Source organism: Thamnophis sirtalis, unplaced genomic scaffold (assembly GCF_051295495.1).
Source record: "Thamnophis sirtalis isolate CommonGarterSnake01/CBP01778 unplaced genomic scaffold, rThaSir2_p1.2 scaffold_3, whole genome shotgun sequence".
Classification (NCBI taxonomy): Eukaryota; Metazoa; Chordata; class Lepidosauria; order Squamata; family Natricidae; genus Thamnophis; species Thamnophis sirtalis.
The window spans coordinates 170,166,735-170,183,881 of NW_028261383.1; the positions used below are offsets into that span (position 1 = coordinate 170,166,735).

At 39.8% G+C, this 17,147-nt stretch overlaps 1 protein-coding gene across 2 annotated transcripts; it reads right to left on the bottom strand.

Annotated features, from left to right (window-relative positions):
* Positions 1-224: 224 nt before the first annotated feature.
* Positions 225-16,810, bottom strand: NAA10 (N-alpha-acetyltransferase 10, NatA catalytic subunit). Of its 2 annotated transcripts, none has more exons than XM_087710894.1 (8): positions 16,656-16,810; positions 14,405-14,503; positions 12,094-12,152; positions 6,883-6,928; positions 5,537-5,652; positions 4,422-4,466; positions 3,251-3,335; positions 225-585 (listed from the first exon to the last, which is right to left on the bottom strand). In XM_087710894.1, the coding sequence occupies exons 1-8, from the start codon at positions 16,674-16,676 to the stop codon at positions 334-336; spliced, it is 723 nt and encodes a 240-aa protein (XP_087567020.1). In that variant the 5' UTR covers positions 16,677-16,810; the 3' UTR covers positions 225-333. The 2 variants fall into 2 exon arrangements, with proteins under 2 accessions (XP_087567020.1, XP_087567019.1); XM_087710893.1 differs by having other exon boundaries at positions 225-621.
* Positions 16,811-17,147: the final 337 nt, after the last annotated feature.

Here is a 17,147-nt window from a genome sequence, read left to right on the forward strand (position 1 = left end):
ATTCTTATGCATGCCAGTGCTGTGTGTGATGCAATTTAAGGTGGTTCTGACAAGTGTCGTCGGCATCTTCATATCCGGTCACATGGGCGGCAAGCCACTCCCACAAAGGAGGCCACACCCACAGAGTAGGTTCGAACAATTTTTGAAACCCACCACTGACAGACACATATACACACCCACAGCTTTCAAGGCGACTTCTTCTCCACAAGACACAACACAAGACACCTGGTTCCAAAAGTTTTATTTCCAATCCCATCTGTAGCGGTCCAACCCCTGGCCAAGGACGACACAAGTCCAATCGCTGGAAAGTGAAGAGCACAGCCAAAGAGCTTGCTAGGAAGCAGAGTCGGAGGCCTCTGAGCTGTCCTTGACATCTGTGCTCTCTGTAGCCTCACTGACCTCACTGACGTCCTTGCTGTCTCCACTGTCTTCAGCTCCGGGTCCGGTGCCCACAAGGGTCCCTGGGCATCTGTCATCCCGGCAACAGTCACCCACGTGGTTAGTCTTGTGATCACTGCCCTTGTTCTCAATGGAGCCCAGCACAGAATGCTTTCCCTTCTCTTTCAATTCCACCTGCCTCCGCAGCTGTGAGGAACATAGGCTTGTTTTGAGTAGAGTGTTCTATCCAAGGATGGCATTAGAGAGGTATGATTATACAGTTGTTAAGACACTTGGAATCAGCAACACAAAATACATCCATATTGTTAAGATCTCAACAGATTGGGCCTCCTTCGGGTACCGTCGACCGGGCAATGCCGGTTGGCGACTACACGGGGGAGGTCTTTCTCTGTAGCTGCTCCAGTCCTGTGGAATGATCTCCCCGCAGAGATTCGGACCCTTCCCACTCTCTCAGCCTTCCGTAAAGCCACTAAAACCTGGCTGTTGGTCCAGCCCCATTTGGAATGGAGTGCATGGTGTGTTTTAAATCTATCTTTTCTTTCCCTTCCTTCTTTTTGACTTATTTGTATTGTTAGCCGCCCAGAGTCCTACGGGATTGGGCGTCATACAAATTTTATTAAACTTTGAAACTTTGAACTCATGTTGCCTCCAAGAGTAATCCTGTTATGGTATACTTCAGGATAAACAGAATGCCAAAATCTAAGCAGCCATGGCGACTGATTTCAATGTTATTTCTCCCTGTTCACAATTCTATAGCCAGTCTTTTCACAGAGAAGCATGGTAAAAGGATTCTAAAGAATTTGATGATGAATGCAGATGTGCTGGTCTGAAGTCAATTGTTTGGCCTTAGCCAAATTAAGAAAGGCAAAATAGCAATAGCAATAGCAGTTAGACTTATATACCGCTTCATAGGGCTTTCAGCCTTCTCTAAGCGGTTTACAGAGTCAGCATATTGCCCCCAACAATCTGGGTCCTCATTTTACCCACCTCAGAAGGATGGAAGGCTGAGTCAACCTTGAGCCGGTGAGAGTTGAACAGCCGAACTGCAGAACTGCAGTCAGCTGAAATAGCCTGCAGTGCTGCATTTAACCACTGCGCCACCTCGGATCTTATGAAACAGGACTCCACCCACCCACCCATTTTAACAGCACAGAATCAAAAACTAAGATGAAACTCTGTGTATGATTCTGCTTGTTTAATTAAGGTACTGTAGACCACAAATGTTTATGCCACAATAATTTTGTTAGCCACATGTCTCTTTGTTCTTTTAGGTTCAAAGTCAAGACTGACTTTGCCTGGTATATTAAGACAAGAAAAGCAAGCTTGGTCTTGGTTAGTACATGTTTAAGAAATCCCAAGGCTTTCTAAGCTCTACAGCAAAGTTGAAAAAAAATCCACTGCAAAGTCGTTCTCGACTTACAGCTATTTGTTTAGTGATCGTTCAAAGTTACAACGGCACTGAAAAAAATGACTTATGACTGTTTTCACACTTACAACTGCTGCAGCATCCCCATGGTCATGTGATCAGAATTCAGACGCTTGACAACTGACTCATGACAGTTGCAGGATCTTGGCATGATGTGATCACCTTTTGTAACCTTCTGACGAGCAAAGTGAATGAGGAAGCCAGATTTACTTAACAACTGTGTCAGTGTTACTAACTTAATAACTGTAGCGATTCACTTAACAACTCTGGCAAAAAGGTCGTAAAATGGGGCAAAACCCATTTAGCAACTGTCTTGTTTAACAACATAAATTTTGGACTCAATTGTGGTCACAAGTCAAGGACCACCTATACTATTATTAGCAAACAACCTGCACATTTTTTTCCCTTTAGTCAACAGGAATCAAAATCAATTCAAGAGAGTCTTTATCCGTTTTTATAAACCAACAAGGCATTTGCAGAATATATTAATTATTGCCTCAGTTGTTAAGTGAATCACTGCACGTGATAAGTTAGTAACCCGCTTGTTAAGTGAATCTGGCTTCCCGCTTGACTTCGCTTGTCAGAAGGTTGCAAAAGGGGATCACATGACCGTGGGACTCCGCAACGGTCATAAACATGAACCACTTGCCAAGCATCTGAATTTTGATCACATGATTATGGGGATGCTGCAAAAGTCGTAACTGAAACATTTCATTTTCATTTCATTTTCCCTTTATTTGTATGCCGCCCTTTTCCCTGGGGGGACTCAGGGCGGCTCACAGTTCAAAAAGGGGGGGGGGGGGAGGACAAACAATTTCCAACATAAGGACAATACAACATATTAAAAAAAAGCACAACAGTCACACAATTCGAGTGGGGTCAGAATCTTAACCCCAGGCCAGCCGGGACAGCCAGATCTTTAGGGCGGCGCGGAAGGACTGGAGGGTGGTGAGGGTCCGAATCTCCACGGGGAGTTCGTTCCAGAGGGTCGGAGCAGCTCCTCCGGGTAGTTGCCAGTCTACACTGGCTGGATGATGGAATTCGGAGGAGGCCTAATCTATGCGATCGTATCGGTCTAGTGGAGGTAATTGGCAGTAGGCGGTCTCTCAAGTACTACAGTCATAAGTCACTTTTTTCAATGTGGTTGTAACTTTGAACGGTCATTAAACGAACTGTTGTAAGTTGAGGATTACCTGTATTTGGGCTGTCCTAAAGGCAAATGTAGTTAAGCATTTGTTTTGATTTTTTTTAACGAAGCTTTTGTTCCTGCCAGAAGGCAGGCAGGCTGGCTACCCATCCGTTTCTGCACAAGGGGTGATTCTGAACTGTGTGGTAAGGCCACAGTAGCTGGCAACAGCAATTTCAGACTTAAAATAACAAGGCCATGTTCTCCCGCATGTTTCCACCAACAGAATCTCTGCTCACCTCGTCTGCCATCTGTGTTAAATCACGCTTCATAGCATATGCATCCTCCCCATCAGCATAGTATTTAGGCTCCACTTCACTGATCCTGTGGGAAAGAACAAGCATGTTTCCTCTTTTGAAAAAATAAAAGCAAGTCTTCACAGTCTCCTCTACTCTGCTCACAGCCGGAACAACAGAATACAGAAAAATATAAGCTGCAAAGCCCCAGGTTTATACCCAGGTACTTAAATACAATGTGATAGTCTTACAAGAACTGCTTCCAGTAATAGAAAATTCTGGGCTACACTACAGGATTGTTTTAAGTATTACTGAGAGAAAGCATTTATATGCTTTGGAATGTTCAAAACATAAATTATTAGACAATAATCTGAGATTATTTACAGCTGTTCCGAAGGAAAGTGAGAAAAATAGCAATAGCAATAGTTAGACTTATATACCACTTCATAGGGCTTTCAGCCCTCTCTAAGCAGTTTACAGAGTCAGCATATTGCCCCCAACAACAATCCGGGTCCTCATTTTACCCACCTCGGAAGGATGGAAGGCTAAGTCAACCTTGAGCCTGGTGGGATTTGAACAGCCGAACTGCAGAACTGCAGTCAGCTGAAGTAGGCTGCAGTGCTGCATTTAACCACTGCGCCACCTCGGCTCTTATATCTGGCAGGTTTTAGAATGATGCTGATTTTAAAAGTTCTTCCTTGTTTGCGTAATGTTTTCTTAGTACTAAAAAAAACCTAGGTTTTAGAAATCCAGATATCTTAATCCATACAATTCTAGTTAATAAAGTAGTACAAAATAAACAATGCTGTGTGCTGAGACATACATAGAGGAGATCAGTTGCTAGCATATTGTCCAAATAAAACCTTCAGCTAGGCAAGACTTTTGCATGGGATCAACCATGCTAAAAACGCAGAATATCTCCTATCTGAATATGTACTGGATTACATCTGTAATTCCCATCCCATGCACTCACGCATACCCTCATTCATTCCAGGGAAAGCAACAAGGAGCTCACAAGCTTGCAAAGCAGTTAGTCTGAGGGACTCTCACCCCTTCAGAGCCACTCAAGTTGTCTTTTGCAATCCAGTTAAAAGATCAAAAGATCAATTTCCAACCATGTTCTAACATCAAACAACTCTTTCATCATGCTCCCTCCCATCCTGGTGGTACTCACTGAAAATTGAGCGTGTTGGAATAGAGGTGTAATGCAGCTCGGTTACTGGAAGAGAGAAAGTGCAAGTTATGTAAATCAAGAGAAATGACAAAATTGGACTGATCCCAGTTTTTGGATTGGGACCATCATGAACCTGAAATCATCCACAGGAACTAAAGGCAAGGACATGCAAGACCCATAAAATGGGTCCTATTCATTATTTCTTTTTACTGCTGTTATTAAAATTGGAAATTGCTGCTCAGATGAGACAATGGTGAAAATGCAGATGGTTTTAAAAGAGAACTAACATTTACACAGAATTGGTCCATTAATAGCTACTAGTCATAAAGCTTACTATTTCCTCAATCATAGGAAACATACCTTAAACATAAGCTGCTTAGAAGCTAACTGGTGCCTTCCTATCTCTGCTATTAAGCTTCCCAGCTTCACCTGCATACAGTGTGTCACCCAAAATGCTGGACTGGATGGGTCCTGGCATAATCCAGGAGAGTTTTACTTGTGTAATAGAGGCAAATTTTTCCACATGTCTATCCACCAATTCCCAACTCTTTTTCCTCTTTTACGGCCACACCTAAGGAGAACAGAGCTCTTTCAATGCATATCAACCTTTTGGTGGCCATTACATTTATATCCAACTTAGGTATCAAGAGCCACAATTGGCAATTCATCGTGAAGCCGATCAGAGCATGCCAAGAATAAGGACTGAATCCAAGTAATTCAAATTCTCACTGAAAACAGAAACTGCACTGAGTTGAAAACAACATAGTGGTAAAAGACAGCTGTCTCCTGAAGACCATGGATGAGAGAGTGCAGACAATGTTACTTACAAAGTTATGTACATTGGTTTGTCCAGACATGTCTCTCCATAAATACTGGATTTATGTAGATAGCCTTTTTCTCATATTATGCAATGCGACAATGTGCAAATGAACAGAATATGTGGATTTTGTGCGAATCATTCATTCTACAATCTTCAGAGGTTGGGAGAGGTGATGAAAAATGGAAGGCCTACCTTTCTTAACCAAGCTTACAATTATATGGTAACAATGGTAAGTTTAGGCTTGCCTTTTTAAAGGAGACTGCAAATAAATCTGACACGGGACGGGAAAACTCACCTTTTGCGAACATGCAGTGAGACATACTTAGCATTGAAGTTCTCAATCATGGCTCGGGAAGCCTGGTCCATCAGCTTTTGAGCCAGCCCTAAGCGACGATGGGACCGCTTGACGGCCTACCAAAGAGGGACAGCAATGAATGTTATTATTTAATTTTAAAAAAAGAGAGCCAATGAAAGATGTTACATACTAATCTATCTCTCTCTCTCTCTCTCTCTCTCTCTCTCTCTCTCTCTCTCTCTCTCTCCCTCTCTCTCTCTCTCTGTTTTCTGAGGTTTTTGCGGGTGTTAGTATGTAGGCCTTTGGTTATTTGGGTTTTCTCCCGCATAAAATTGGAAATGTCTTGGCAACGTTTCGACGAGGTCTCATTCGTCATCTTCAGGCTTCGTGCTTCTAGGAGCAATGTGAGATCTCGGCTGTTTCTTTCTTTTAAGAAGAAATTCGGGAGAAAACCCGAATAACCAAAGACATATATATATATATATATATATATATATATATATATATATATATATATGTATGTATGTATGTATGTATGTATGTATGTATGTATGTATGTATGTATGTACGTACGTACGTACGTATGTACGTACGTATGTTTTCGTAGATTTTCACGGGTGTAGGTATGCTGGTCTTGTTGTATTCGGGTCTTTTCCCGTGTAAGATTGAGATTTTCTTGGCAAAGTTTCAGCGAGGTCTCACTCGCCATCTTCAGGCTGGTGTTTTCAGCTTCATGCTTGTGCCAGTACAGCTTGGTCGGAGTTGCCGTCTCTCTATAAATCTTGGTGGGTGCAACTACACAGCCAATCAACCCACTTACAGCAAAAAAGCCAGCACTCCACAAACACACACCAAGATTTATAGAGAGACGGCAGCTACAACTACACTGTACTCACACAAGCACGAAGCCGAAAACACCAGCCTGAAGATGGCGAGTGAGACCTCGCCGAATCATTGCCAAGACAATCTCAATCTTACACGGGAAAAGACCCGAATATCTTAGCAAAGGTATAAATGGCTTCCCCTATTCTCCATTATCTACCAAAGTGGTCCAAATGGGTACTAACTTGATTGTCAGCAATTAAACAACTTCTTTCTGTGCAATGGTACTCTCAGAATTGCAAAGAAAAATGACCCTCAGTCATTACTCAACAGTGAGTCAAGCCTCAAGTACCAGCTCTCAGGACTATCTCTGCAACTTTTCATAATTTCTTCTGAAGGATCCACCTCCCAACTTGAGTTTGATCATAACAGGACAATGCAATGCTTTCTATTTAATTTAAATACCTGACCTGTCTTAGGGTTAAAATGCGGAGGGGAGTGGGGAGGAGGCAAAGAAACATTACCAGAGATGTGATGTGTCCATGGGGGACATCATCGGGGTCTTCCTCCCTAGAAATAGTAGTAAAAATTAGCTCAGTTTCAACCACAAATTGCAGACATAACTATATGTATCTTTGTGTACATTTTTAAAACATGTATTTCCCAATCCGGTAGTCTTTTTATTTGTAAAACAGTAACCCCCCCCCCCATTATGATGGAAAGTGTAGCAGTACACAACTGAAAAACTCCAATTTGGCAAGGCTGCTTTAGACTGTATATTAAACCAAAAATCAAATACCCCCCCATATGGCTGCTGAGAGACAGGCCCCTCAGAACATAAAAGCAGCAATATCGAAGACTCATTTATTTCGGCATTCTGTTTCCACTGTGGCCAAACCATCGTCAATAGGAATTTCTCAAGCAGGCTATGAGGCCACCAGCACCCTTCCATTTTTTTATTAATTTTTTTTATTTTAAGTTTTCAAAACAGACACAACACAAAAAATCCTCTTTCTTTGCATACTGTAGAAAGTGTATCAGTTGGTTACAAAAAAAATTCGTGCATTTCTTTCACAGTCACCCATGATTCCTATTAATTCTAGTATTTTAAATCAAATATATTTGTACATATTACCATCATCCTACGCCCCATTCTCGTTTGACTATAATTGTTTAAACGTCCTTCATCATAAAACATACCAAAACTCAAGACATAACCACATACTGGCATCTCATTTGCTATTTCTAGTATCCCAATAACACTATTCCTTGTGGCCTATTCTAGCTAAACATCAATAACATTTAGTAACAATCTTCTAATCTAATCTTCTAATCTTCCTTTCCAAATCACTGTTTACAATTTACATCCAATTTCCCATGTTGTACCCATACCTATATATACATTATCATTATCTCTCCTTTACTTGACTATATACATTATCATAATTTAGTTCTTTTTTATTAATCTTTATATGTAACCAAACCATTTCTAATCTTCCTTTCATAGGTACCATTCAATATTCATATCCAATTACTACTTATTATACCAATACATATGTATACATTGTTATCATTTTCAATTGTTTATTTAACCATATCTATTGTCACTAAATTCCACTAAGTCCAACTAGTTTTAGATTAAACACTTTCATCTATCAGCCTGTATGTTTCCAGTAGCGAAACAGTCTCATGTCTTCTGCCATTTGTGGCATCAGTCCTCTAATCGTCTCCTTAATCAAATTTGTATGGACTCTTCTTTGTAACTCCTTGTTTATTGATTCTCTCATGTAATTTCGATGCTCTTCTTTTTCCTTAATCAGCTTGTCTTTAATTGTCAGTGTTGTTATCGATGGTGTTACTAATAAAATTTCTCCCTTTAAATCCATAAGTTCTTTTATTTTTTCATCTTCTGTGTCTTCCCATCTAGGGTAGTGTTCCCATCCATCTGGTTCCCCTTTCCATATTCCACTTTTTTCATTTCCAGACAGAAACCATTCACCATAGATGTCAGCAGATTTGATTTCTTTGCAGTCATTTTTCTCTTTATTGCTTGGGACTCTACCCTCTATTTCTCGCATTTGATAAGCATCTCCATCCTTTTCATCATATTTTTCTGTTAGGTGCTCTAATTTTTCAAACATATTCTCAAATGTATTTGATAATTTCTGTATTGCAAATATTATCTCTTGCAAGCTGATAGTTTCTCTCTGTTGTTGGAAATAAGCCATTGTTTCCAGCTGTTAAAACACTGCTGCTATGACTTGGAAGATTTTTACAAGGTTACACCTAGGTTCACCATGAGATCTCTGGTTAAGGATATACTTCAAAGGAACATTTGTATAAACAAATAGTGCTTTACTTTACTTCTTATCACTTTCTATAAACAAACTCTGAGACTTTAAAGTTCCAGACCAGAATAATCAGTAGTGAAAGTAAAAGTATTTTGTTTTCAGTATTCAAGTTTCCAGTCTTTCAGTAGCAGTTATCTCTCCCTTTGTTGTTACAATTGTTGCAATTCTTTGTTCTTTTTGTATCTTTTAATATTCCAAGTTTTAAAAAAAGTCAAACTCTTACATGAAATAGAGAAGAGTAAAAGACACATGTAGTGATGAATAAGGAGTTTAGTCCTTAGGTTGTGAAAGTAATAGTAAAAATTTTAGAAGAAGAAAACTTGATCCATTCATTTCAAACGGTTTGCATAAATTCAATTCATGAAAATAACATTTAAAAATTAAGATAACACACTTACCAAAACCATCCAAAGTTTAATTCCGCCACTTATTTCTTTTATTCTTAGATTTAAATTAGCTTTAAGTTTTTTATAGGCAGGCTCTTTTAAAACAGGTAAAAATTCCTCACCAGCTGTAAACACTTTCTCTTCTGTTTCCTTCCATTTTGGAGCCATCCCTACTTCATCAGCCTGGGGGCTGAGCTTTTAAGGCCAGCTGAGAGACCTTCTCCTGCATCAATCAGGGACTTTGCGATGTCCCTGTGATCAGCAGAACATAGTCTTCCTGTTCACCACCTCTACGGGACGGTTTAGGTCCGATTGGACCACCCAGCGAAAAAAGTATTGGCGGCGATCTCGGAGCATCGAGATCGGGCGACCATTTCGTAGCGACATAGGCTCCTCCTTCCTCAGCACCCTTCCATTTGTTGTCTCCAGAAACTGATACTGAAATATATCCTGCCTCTGATACAGCCAGGTTCACTAGTAAGCCTTGAAAATCTTATCCTCCATGAATCAAACCTCATACTATATCTTGAAGGAACACAATTCATCGCCTGTATTGTCCTCTTTTTGTACTCATCTGTATCTTTCAACTCAAAGCACACATAGAAAGAGTCAAACACACACATAGTTTATCAAAGTACAGGTTCAGATGAAGCTAACAGCAATTCCTAGATGCCTGATATAAGAGTATCTACGTAAAACAAAGCTGTGTCTAAATTAGAAGCTGGGACCTTACTCTGTACTTTTTTCTGCCGCAGGAGTTTCACATTACAAGAGCAATTATAAGATTTCAGCTATTTCATCTAAAAGGGAGCTCTTAGGATTTTTTTTAACAACTAAGAGCAGCTTCTTTGATTCTTTCATCTCCCAAATTATACCAAAGTTATACTTTTAATTATATCCTATGACAATTCGCTTGTGAAATGAGGATATAGTTCCCTGTAGCTTCTTCCAGTCCTTTGTCAATATAATAATAGAAGATCCAGCATGTCAATCCAAATCTTTATGATTAAAGTTATTTAGTGTATTCATTCTGAAATATAAACAAAAATTACTTGCGTCTGCCACTTGCAGACTAGAAATTGTTCTATTGGTCCTTGAACTCCTAAATTAGCTCAGGCTAAAGAATGTCGTCTCCCAGCAGGATAACCAATGATGGGGGATGCCTTGAGCTGTAACTCTGTAAGTCTACCAATTCCTCATCCTTTAGTTAGCTAATGGAAAGCAAGTTTACAATTAAATGAATGTATTTCTTATCACAAGAAATCAACATTTGACTGTTCTTTGTTCTCCTCTGCCTCAGCCATCTCTTGCTTTCATGAACTTCTTCCTATGTTATTTTCAGCAGCACAACTCCTTCAGAAAAGTGTCCATCCTGACCACTTTCCATACCAATAGTCCTTAGCTTACAACTGGTCACTTAGCAACCATCTGAAGTTACAACAGACTTCTCGAGGATGATTTATAACCTGAATTTGAAGTTCCAAAAGCCAAGGGACAACTCATAGTCACATAATTGCATTCTGGGCATATGGCAACTGGCCCATATCAATGGTTGATTGCAACATCTCACGATCAGATGATCACGATTTGCACATTTTTGCTGCACTCCATATATTTCCAGTCTCCAACAAAAAATGCTCACTGTAAAGGATGACATTACAACTGTAGCAAAATCAGCTGTGGTCACATGATGACTCATTTAAAAACTGGCATAATTTACAACCACAATACTGAGCTCAACTACAGTTGTAAGTCGAGGATTACCTGTAGCTAAGGAAACAATAAGGTGGAAGGAGGAAATAGCGCCTACACATTGTTTTTTTTAAATTCCACATGTGAAAATGCCAGAGACAAATAAGAGATCTGAGATGAAAGATTGAAATATCTCTAAACAAAGAAGCCAAACACTCCAATACACTTAATCCACTGATTGTATTATTTAAAATACAAAAACAATCCACAAAATGCAACAAAACGCTAGAAATTGCATTTGCTTGTATTGTTCTCACAATCCTACACACTGATACTATCTACCCTGGTAAAGAAACAGCTGCAGGAAAACAACCAAGCCCAAATAATATAAAAATCTAATACAAAAAAGAAAAAAAATACTTTCAAATGTAGAAGGAAAAAAAAATCTTCAAAAAGATAGTTAAAAAAAACTTTCCCCTTTATTCCTAGCAAGTATATTCAACATTTAACAACTTATCAGTGCCTCCTAGCGTGGCACGACAAAACCGCGCTCGTCAAAATAGCGGTGATAAAACCACGTCGCTAAAGCTGCGACGTCATCACCGCTGCGACAACAGCGCAGCGGCAGAAGGGCGCTTTAAAACAGCACGGCGGCAGAAAGCCAATTTACATTAAGGTAAGGGTTAGGATATTAGGTTTAGAGGTTTGTTTTAGGGTTAGGTTTAGGGTGCTGAGTGCTTCGGAAGGCGCGGATTTGCCCTCCGCGATTATGTCATCACGGTAGGGTCGCGTTTTTCCTTAGCGCTTCGAACGGCGCGGATTTGCCTCCGCACTTATGTCGGCGCGGATAAGGGCTTTGCGGTTTTGTGGTGGAACCGCCTCCTAGAATACATTTTCATTCCACACCTCATTCCATTTTCTATAAACTCTATAAATTATTCTCTAAATCTTCAGCTCTCCTTATTAATCAACAAAGATCTAATAATGAGTGTCGTAGAAGACCTGGGGATTGTTTAAAAAAAAAACCACAAATGTGTTTTGTGATCCTCCTGTAATCTACCCTTGCAATCCTACAATATTTCATTCATTCTTAAAATCCCTTCTATTTTCAAGCTCATGACTATTCATCAGTAAGAAGAAAATGAGGTTATGCAGCTTTAGAATTTAAATATACAAACACAAATATACACAATGTATGATAAAATCATAGCTTGAAACCTTTCATTGCTGCAGCATAAAAGATTGCAAACATGTTTTATCTGTAGTGCGCACCCATTAAAATCATCCAATCAGGGCACATACTCACATTTTAGCTAGCACGTAGCCCACAATCTTGCCATTCTCATCTTCAGCAATGTAGGAGAGCTGGAGAGAACAATGAGGAGATTAGACACACCTTGGAAAAGAATGCAGAAACCAAAGGGATTCATCCAAATTACTGCTTTTTCCTAGAGAAGTCAAAACTAGTCAGCTTAAAATTTGACTTTTTTAGACTACTAGTTAACCTGATAGCAACAGGGAGAAAGCAGAACGATTTAACTCATTTTTTGCATCTGTCTTTACACAAAGGGATAAAACAGTCCAACCTATCAAAAACAGCACCACAAAGATCAGATTAAGAACACAAATTGAAATATGGAAGAAAATGGTAAGTGAGCACCTGTCTACCCTACACAAGTTCAAATCACCAGGACCGGACAGATTACACCCCAGGGTTCTGAGAACACATATACTTGGAAACCCTGGATCAGACTGGTTTTCTGAAGAGGCATCACTTTGCTACAGGTAGTCCTCAAAATTTATGCTGCTAAGTGAAAGTTACCATATTTTTCAGAGTATGACACCCTTTTCCCTCAAAAAAGAGGCTGAAAATCTGGGTGTGTCCTATACATCGAATACAGCATACAAGGCCAATAAACTATAAACTATAACTATAAAATACTACAGCATTTTTTGCCTCCCTAAGCCCCGCCCCCTTCACCAAAATGGCTGTGCATAGCCTTATGAGGGCTTTCATAGAGCTCCTGGGGGCTGGGGAGGGCAGAAATGAAAACAAATTGGGACGCTTTTTGCCATCCCAGCAGCACTCTATAAGCCTCCATAAGGCTATGCATGTAATTTTTTTGACAAAAAACAGGCCTGTTTTTGAGAAAAACGGGCTGTTTTTCAGAGGTTTGCAGAGTGCAAAAACTTTTTTTTTCCTTTTGGAAAGCTCTTTAACTGATGAGAATTACATTGATCAAGAGCTGTGCCAGCAGAAACCAAGTCTTAAGGTTTGTCAGCAATTTCCTTCTCCAGCACATGGATAAATACAGCTGGAAACATCTACCTACCTACTTTCTCTCTCCCTACCTATCTACTGTATTTCTCTTTCTTTCTTTCTTTCTCTCTATCCCTCTACCTATCTACCTACCTACTCTCTCTCCGTACCTATCTACTGTATTTCTCTATTTCTCTCTCTTTATCCCTTTACCTACCTGACACACACTCTCCCTACCTACTTACTGTATTTCTCTCTCTCTCTCTCTCTCTCTCTCTCCCTCCCTCCCTCCCTCCCTATCTATCTATCTATCTATCTATCTATCTATCTATCATCTATCTATATTTAAAGTCACAACCCCTGGTATGCCCAAATATGGGAGGAAGTTCACTACTTCCATTCTCTGTCCATCGTCTCGTCACAAGAGACCATCCAGACAGAAACCCAATATTTTTACTGTTGCCTTTTGTTACATTTTGTGTTGTATTTGTGCTGATAAATAAATAAAGGGAAACTAGTATAGATGTATTTCAAGCTATTTAGCTCTCATCAGCTAGCCATACCCTTACTGGGATTCGAACCTGGGCTGTATTGCATATTAGGCAGATGTGTTAACCATTAAGCCACAGACTCTGATCCGTTATCAGCATATATATATATATATATATATATATATATATATATATATATATATATATATATATATATATATATATATATATATATATATATATATATATATATATATATATCTTTCTATCTCTTTATCTACCTACCTACCTAATTTCTTTCTCTCCCTCTCTATCCCTCTACCTACCTACTTTTTTTTTAATTTGCCTCTTCAAAACCTTGGTGCGTCTTATACTCCGGTGCGTCTTATACTCCGAAAAATACGGTATGTGAATTTTGCCCCATTTTACAACATTTTTGGTGCAGTTCTTAAGCGAAACACTGCAGTTGTTAAGTGAATCTGGTTTCCCCATTCCCCTTTGCTGGTCAGAAGAATGCAAATGATCACATGACCCCAAGATACTGCAACAATCATAAATTTGAGTGAATTGCCACGCATGGGAATTTTGATCATATGATCATGGGGATGCTACAATGGTCATTAAGTGTGAAAAACAATCATAAATCACTTTTTTCAGTGTCATTGTAACTTTGGTCACTAAATAATCTGTTATAAGTCAAGGACTATCTGTACTGTATCAGTTCCCAATGCCAAATCAAAAAAGACAAGACGAAGGAAAATACGGTGTAGAAGAAACTTGCACCAGACCCCTTTGAGATCAGGCTCAACCCTTAGCTTTCAATATTCTTCACAAATGAGTAGGGATATAAATGTAAAAGGAATCACCTGTGGCCACGAGAGTCCGTGATAAAAATAGTATTTCATCTGATAATTCTCGGGCAAGCAAAGGAGATTGCAATGTTGCATGTTCATCAGGTCCTCGGGCTGAGAGTGAAAAAAGGAATAAAAATTGAGACAGGGAAAAAAAAAGAGGCAGCAATTCATTCCCACAAGAGGAGCCTGCTCAGGCTGAAATAAACGACTGGATTTTCTGCAATCAAAGGCAACATAGGACAGTGCCAAAAAGTGGGCCAATCAGCAAGGTGTGCCTGTCTATTTCAGGCCTTGTTTTTCTAAGCACAACACAGTGCTGACTTTAGGAACAGAAAATTGCCCATTGATTAAAATCATCTTTTTGGATCAAACTGACTGTAATAATGGCTGTCACCAGCTACGAACTGTTAACAGTCAAATAATAACAACAATAACAATTATTATTATACAATTGTATCACAGCGGCCAGTTGTTTCGCCGGATTTGGCATTAGTTACTAGTCGGGCCCCACCCAGGGGCCTAGGACGTCGTAACGTATTTTCGTAATATGCGTGCAGATCCAAGCAGTGCGGCTTTTTGCATTTGACTGATGGTGATTTTGTCAATTTTTAACTGTTTTAAATGTAATTCCAGTGCTTTTGGAATAGCACCCAGTGTGCCGATTACCACTGGAATTACCACTGCTGGTTTGTGCCATAGTTGTTGAATTTTGATTTTTAAGTCCTGGTATTTTGCGATTTTTTCACATTCCTTCTCATCGACCCTGCTGTCACCTGGTATTGCGATGTCTATGATTGTAACCTTATTTTTTATTTTTTATTTATTTGTTTATTTATTTATTTATTATGGCACAAACCAGCAGTGGTAATTCCAGTGGTAATCGGCACACTGGGTGCTATTCCAAAAGCACTGGAATTACATTTAAAACAGTTAAAAATTGACAAAATCACCATCAGGCAAATGCAAAAAGCCGCACTGCTTGGACCTGCACACATATTACGAAAATACATTACGCCATCCTAGGCCCCTGGGTGGGGCCCGACTAGTAACCAATGCCAAATCCGGCGAAACAACTGGCCGCTGTGATACAATTGTATAATAATAATGATAATAAATGTGAGATATATATATATATATATATATATATATATATATATATATATATATATATATATATATATATATATATATATATATATATATATATATATATATATATATATATATAGTGTTATATTTGTGCTGATAAATAAATAAAGGGAGACTAGTATAGATCTATTTCAAGCTATTTAGCTCTCATCAGCTAGCCATACCCTTACTGGGATTCGAACCTGTGCTAACCCTAAGGGAATGGCTAGCTAATGAGAGCTAAATAGCTTGAAATAGATCTATACTAGTCTCCCTTTATTTATTTATCAGCACAAATATAACACAAAATGTGTAACAAAGGCAACAGTAAAAATATTGGGTTTCTGTCGTGATGGACTCTTGACGAGCCGATTGACAGAGAATGGAAGTAGTGATCTTCCTCCCATAATTGGGGCTTACCAATTATTGGATCACTACTTCCATTCTCTGTCCATCGGCTCGTCACAAGAGACCATCCAGACAGAAACCCAATATTTTTACTGTTGCCTTTGTTTTTTATATATATATATACACATACATACATACATACATACATACATACATACTTACACACACACACACACACACACACACACACACACACACACACACACACATATATCTATATCTATATCTATATATTATCCAGTATTTAATTTTGGTCAGGAGCCAGATAACACATATGAGTTGCAGGCAAGTCCTAAATCATGGAGATTTACTGCTCCTAACAAGTTTCTACCACTCTGATCCTCACAGCTATCACCTCCTCCTGCGGGACTCATTTTAGGCCCCTTCCCTGAGACCAGATTGTTGGCCACCACCAACGCAGAATCTGGGTAGGCCTAGCAAGCAGAAGAACCGACTTTAAAATGTTCAGTTAATATCCCACAAGAATCTGGAAGTGACCGACTGAAGTCCCCCTTCAGCAAGAAATGCGCAGCGGCCATTAGGAGGAACAAAAGAGCTCCCACGCTTTAATCTTCATTAACTAGGGAGGGGGGGAAGGATTAAACAATAAGCCTTCTCTACGTAGCCTTTACCTCAAAGAAAATTCGCCCCAGAGCACCTCGTGAACAACACCCCACCCGCAGAAGCCTCCCCACCCCCACCCCTTTTGCCAGCCCCAGACTCGAACCCGCGCATTCCGGATATTCATAGTGACAGCAGCGACCCTTCCTCGGCTCACGCGCTAGTTACGACCATCAAGGTACGTTGCCCCGGGAAAAAGACGTGAGTAGGTGGGGGGGGGGGAGAGAACGTGCTCATCTCCGCTACGCAGCCAATACCGGGTCAGAGACGGAAAGGCCACTAGCCAATCCCGACAAATATTCTGGTAATTGTACCACCCTCTTCTCCAATTAAGGAAAACCTGCCTAAGGAAGGTTTCTTCAGTATCCAATCAGAGCTTGCTTAGAACTGGTCATGCTGGCCAATGAGTACTCGGCTTACTTTTCTCTCCCTCTACCCCCCCCTCGTGGAATCGTTTTTTAAATTCATATATGATTCCATTCCATTGGTTCTTCGCTCATGATCAGGTTAAGAAGGTCTTGCATTATCCCCGCCCCTTTGGACTCAAGAAAACAAATGAGCGGGGGGGGGGGGAGACAGATTAATTCCTCTCAAAAGT